Below are 6,087 nucleotides of genomic sequence, written 5' to 3' on the forward strand. Positions count from 1 at the left end.
ACAGAACTGTAACTCCATTATTGCATGACAACAAAACCTCCATACAGGCAAAAGCAGCACATGAAAGAGACACTCCAGAATACTTAGGAAGTCTTTGGTACTCAAAATATATAGTTTAAGATGCAGCATTAACACAATCAAAACAAGGCATTAAACACAGACAATGACATGTAGCTTTATGCTACAAAAGTAAGTTTTGCTATGGCTTTTGTTCTTCTCAAAGGCTGATAACTGGACTCAGGAATTGCTTAAAAGCTTTATAGCAACTTTAGGATGGACAGACTACTCAAAATTATTCTATAACCAAGCTGTTAAAAATGGCTGATGTATTTCTCAATTTGTATTGAATTGGACTGCCTCTTCGCAGAACTATATGAAGGCAAAGCACTAAACAGTTCACAGGCCTAGAGCCTATTCCTTTACCCCTTGAGCAGGCAAAACTGTGAAAGAATCAACTTTGTCTGCTTAAGGAACATAGGATCAGGCTCACAACAGACAAAACTGCATGGCAAAACATGATCTAAGACAGTATACCCTAGTCTACACTGCTGTACACATCATTTACAAAATATGCTTTATGCATAATCTACATATTTACAAATGCTCTCAATTGTTCCATCAAGTAATGTACTCAACACAATCACAGTTTACATAAATTTTAGGTAAATCCTTGAAAAGTTACAGCATCAGCAGAGTTTCATCTGCAAGGCTGAATCTCACAGGCAGAGAATTTCCAATTAGAAGATCCTCTCTTGCACTTGGTCACACAGCAGTGTATGCTAGGAGCATATGGGTAAGATGGTTGCAGAGACGAAGGAGATTACTGTGAATCCTTTGTGCTGTGCTTGGTTCTTCCTGATGGCCAGAAGGAGGCCAGAAAGAAGCAAAGGGCACTGGGGATAGACAAGAGAATCTGAAATATGTACTAGGAAATTCTGCTCTGTGGATGAACAGTGGATATTACATTGCTTGTAGAGTAGGAAAACTGCAGTGTTAAATCATGCAGTGTCTATGTACGCTAACTGCAAGATGCCTATGTGAAAAGAGGACAGGGAAAAGCAAAAGAGAGGATGTGGGATAGGATAAATTAACTTTCTTGATTAGTCAACATTACCCTAAGCAAGAAAAAGTTTTATTTTCTTAGAAATTTTCAAGTCAAGTTAGACATTATCTAAATATTCAAAACTGCACATCTGAAGACATCACCCACATTAATTTTTGCTTATAGCTCCAGCACTTCTGATCCTCCATAAATACATTAAAACACTGCTTCACCAAAGGGTGGACACCAGTTTACAAGGCCTGATGTTTCAAGCTAGCTAACCTAGACACATTTTTCCTTGGGGATGTTCATAACACTGAAACAAGACCACTCACTCATTGAACTGCCATTAACATCCTAGGGAACAAGAGAGCAAAGGGCACAAAGAAGTGCCCTTGCATTACCTTATAAGAGCACAAAAGGTGATACAAACTCCTGTCTAAGTAGTAAAAGACAGTTTAGACTTGGAAGCATCAAAGCTCATTTGAATCAATCAAGGGTCTAAGATAATGAGTTTTGTTCTTGAGAAGTGGCATCATCTTGCATTAGTATATTCTCCTACAGAATAGATCTACAATTTTGTTTAATGCTAAAAATTTTAAAACTTATATTGTCATGACTATCCTCAGTTACACTTTTATGTCACCTGCTTAAATAAAAAAACCTCACACAAAGACTTGGGATAACAAAGAAAGGATCCCACAATTACACTATGTGGACGTTTCTTCAAGCCATAGCACATCACTACACCTTTTTAAGATGTTGTCTTTAAACAAATTGTTAGAGGATTTAGGCAGGACCAAAGAGTGGTCAGTTAACTAATCATATATGCATGAATGCTACTCATATTTACTATATATTTCCTTCAGAATGTTGTTGTGAGTGTAAAACTGTTTGTAAGGTGATAATTAGTTTGATGTTTCAAGACAAGTCTACTGACTATACTTTATGTCCACTGGAATGACTGAACTCTGTTTTCCGCATGCAGTGATAAGGAATAATAAGCCTTCATCTCCTTGTACCATCACAGATGTTAGCTAGAAGAAAAAAGACTTATTAAATATTCAGCCATAACTGAATAATATTCATAGTATTCATGGTGTAGTACAGGGTGAAATGAAAAGGAACATAAAGAAATTTGTTTTCCAGGGATCTTCTGGGAAGGTGAAGGTTGGACTTTGTACTGATCCCCAGTGATGGCAAACCTTCAGGTTGTTTCTTGCACAGCTCTGGGCAAGGTAATAATCTGTCAGTACAAACTTCTGTATAAATCCCAACATTAAGACTGGAAGGTTCAGGCAGACAAAAATGCTGCTGTTTAAATACTTAACAAGACCAATAACCCTTTGAAGATAGTACATTTTTACAATCCCTGAAACTGCTGGTCAGCAGAGGAAAGGTTTTAATTCATTCATCCTCTTCAACATAAGTTGATGGAAACCAGCCCACCTAAAAAGGGGAAAAGCAGAACAAAATATTACACGAGATGTACAGTTGTAGGGTGTTTTTTTATAAATGGCTGAAGTAGGCAAAACAAGGGTGAGTCTGTTCAGTAAACATAAGAATAAGATTACAAAGATGAAGTTGACTGACGTGCAACGTTAGGGTTAAGTACCCCAAATAAAAGAATAATTTGCAGATAAGATGATTTGGAGACTAAGCCCCTTCCCTTTCCTGCTTCCCTCTCCCCCCACTCAAAGAAAAAAAATAAACTATCTCACTTTTGACCAAATCTGAAGTCTAAGCATTCAGAAAAAAGTCTATAAGTGCCAAGAGCAGAAGTAGTTTTACTACAGGCAGGATGCTGCTATTTTTTGAATGAGCAGCTAAATATCTAGCAGGCTTCAGTCAGGTCTAGAGAATCCTCTTATAAAGGAAACAGTGACTGATTTGATTGCATTACACGGAGTTAAATTTCACTGCCACCAACAGGAGTTTTAAGTAAGACAGAACTGGAAAGCAGAGTCCAGTGTTTCAACACTTCATAAGTTATAATGCTATCTCCATTCTGGAATTAATGATGTGTCAAATAAGGATTATATAAAACATACAGGGAAGCAGTGTCATATATTTCTTATCATCTTACCTATTTGCTTTAGGTTTTTCACTCAGACTTTTCATATCAAGTCAATTTAACACTCATGAAAGACCTCAAAGTCAAATGTAGAACATGATTGGGAGGAGTAACAGCATAAATTTTGTTTTATACTACCTTGCTAAAATATCTACAGAGATGAGCTTATAATCTCAAGTCCAGGCTGTGAAAGCTATCAGAAAGATGCTAGCATCTATCATTTCAAGTTTCCAGCAATCTACTTTCTTCTGCCCTGCATTCATTGACCCTACATGTCAGCCCTTTATACATGGAAACAGCAGACTCAAACACTCCTGACTAATCTGCATTAACGTGTAAAATACTAAAATTGAAACAATATAGCCTTTATAGGTCAAAACTGAAACTTTACTCCCATGCAAGTCTCAGAATGCAATGTAAAATGACTTTGTAAAAATCCCTGCTAAATATCCCACTTCTTATGAGCCACATTTTAAGAGATCAAAGAAGCAGCCTCCTATAAAAAAAAAAAAAGGTGGATGACTCCATTGCATTATAGTCTGGCAGAAAGATGTGGAAATCAGTCTGTGGTAAACTGCAAAACAGACCTCCACAGCACCAGGAACTGGAGCATTTGACCCCAAATATATGTGTGCAACACAGTTCAAGAAAGTTCAGCAGTAGCTGTGCTATTAATGCTGGTTATTTTCCAACCATATAATCTTGCCCAAATACCCAGCCTGGCAGGTTGCATTAACAGCCAATTAATTTAGATGCTGGGAAAGCTGCCTGCAAGAACTCTGCCTGGATCCTACGAAACACAGATGAGAACGTATTGTATCTTGTGCATTTAAATATACAAATAAGTATTATGATGTAGCAGCACACCTTATCATTTTACAAAATCACGGTCAGTGAAGGCAGAAATGAGACAAAAGAAAAAAATAAAACAAAACACAACCTTACCCTTCCATTTACTTCGCCTCTCCACCAGCCATTTGCACTCATCTTTGTGTAAATCTTTACGACATCCCCTTTCAATAAGGACAGTTCTCTCATGTCTCTTGCACAGAAGTCATACCTGGCTATGGCAATGCCTATTACCTTCGGGCTTAGCACTGAAATGAAACAGAAGTAACATAAATAGCAGTACTGTAAAATATAAAAGAATTATTTTACAACAACATACGTTGGCATTAATTTTATGCAAATGTGAAAGTATGCACTACGCAGATCAAGAAAGTTTAAACATAGGTGAATGGTGTAAAAGTTGAAGGGATTTTAAGTGATTTTTAAATAGTTTTTATTTTTAGAAAAACATCTGACTAGATGAACCGTAAATAAAATATCCCCCACCCTGAAACTGCTAAATACATTTGCAATTATTGTATTTTTGTGTTTCATAATAAAACTTGCTCCCAGTTACATGCATCAACATATTTCACAGGTCACTAGTTTCCTTCCAAAAGAATTATTAGCACTTACAGTTGATTTAACTTTAAACCTCTAATGAAGCAAAACAAACAGAAGAAGGTGCTGTTCTTTCAAAAACAATTCCCAAGTTAAATATTAATGCACTTAACATTGGCAGCTAACAACTGCATGAGCAAAAAAGTAAAGAGTTTCCACACGAAACTTGTATGGATCATTTGTTACAATCTGCACGAACATTGGCTGATGTGGATTTACTCTTTTCAGGACTTTAGTCTGTAATTCACCAATGAATTTGTTATACAAAAATTTTCATGAAGAAAATATCCTTACAATTTTTTTCTAAGTTTAAGCTAAATCAATACTTAAAAATTCTAAGCTACATCAACATGTAAGCATTTTGCCAGTATGAAGCCCAGACATTTTAAGAAATAAAAAGTTGTGAAATATTTTTAAAAATAAAATGTGAAAAGCCCTCATTTCAAAAAGCAACCCCCTTCTCCCAATTTTATAGCTAATTATGTTTTCAACCCCGATGTAGAATGTCCAAAGTTGCAAAAGAAGTCCTCAACTCTTCCAATGAGAGGAAAATGGGCATAGCACCTAAGAGATGGCACCTCTGACTCGAGCAGTTTAGAAAAAGATCTGCTACTCTACTGCATTTTGTAGTTGGATTATTTGGCCAAAGCATTATTTTGGGCTTTTTTTCCATTAATGTCATTGATTTTCCTATGTTAAGTCACTGTAGATAGGAATTTGCAAGCACAAGCAAGCTTCCTACTGAATAGATTTCAGAAGAATTCATCATATGATCGTGATAGATGACTTTATATAATGTACATATAATCTTTTTCCTCAGAATCCTTTCTAATTTCTTAGACATTCCCAATCACCTTTAGGAAATACCATTAAGATTCTACTTTTAGCAGTTCCTTCAAGAATGCAATACTAAAAGTTCATAGCTAGTTGCCTTTAATTTAAATCAGGACACAAAACATGGCAAATGAGCTAGAAAATCCTGACAGTTTCAGCGCTGCTTGTAATCAAGATTTCTTTTTACCTCACTGGGGACATTTCACAGAAGCAGACAATTCTGCATGAAAGTATTAAATATGTGAAAATCATTGTATGTTCAAGTATTTTTAGCTTACAGAGACAACACAATTTACTTTAAATTAACAACAAACACTATGTTGAAAATATTATTAGATATATCACATAAATGAAATGCCTAAAAAACTGTTTTGGCAACAGATTATGACCTCTTTTATATCATGCTATTAAAGTTTAGTTCAGCATTTCAGACTGCTTATGTAGAGTATACCTATCAGATATTTCATACAGGATGCCATATAAAAGAGAATCAGCATCTCAATTTAATGCTTATATTTACTATATAAAGATGTTGTAAAAATCTGGGTGATCTTTTAGGTATAATAAAGTTCAAACATACTTTTTCCCCTCTAAGAACATCAGATGTAGACATTACTTGTTTAGATCCTGACATGAAAGTTATGTCCTATACCTTATCAGCATTGTAGTAATCAGTTTACAGGGAAAG

At 35.6% G+C, this 6,087-nt stretch overlaps 1 protein-coding gene across 1 annotated transcript in view; it reads right to left on the reverse strand.

Moving 5' to 3' along the window:
* Positions 1–1,941: 1,941 nt before the first annotated feature.
* The window catches only part of VAV3 (vav 3 guanine nucleotide exchange factor), a 110,326-nt gene continuing 106,180 nt past the window's right edge, over positions 1,942–6,087 (reverse strand). Inside the window, exons 25-26 of the mRNA XM_010194742.1 lie at positions 4,062–4,213; positions 1,942–2,491 (exon numbers count right to left, since the gene is read on the reverse strand). Coding sequence (XP_010193044.1) covers positions 2,450–2,491; positions 4,062–4,213 — 194 coding nt within the window. The 3' untranslated portion in view covers positions 1,942–2,449. The remainder of the gene's footprint in view (positions 2,492–4,061; positions 4,214–6,087) is intronic.

This window comes from Mesitornis unicolor, unplaced genomic scaffold (genome assembly GCF_000695765.1).
Source record: "Mesitornis unicolor isolate BGI_N332 unplaced genomic scaffold, ASM69576v1 scaffold8821, whole genome shotgun sequence".
NCBI lineage: Eukaryota > Metazoa > Chordata > Aves > Mesitornithiformes > Mesitornithidae > Mesitornis > Mesitornis unicolor.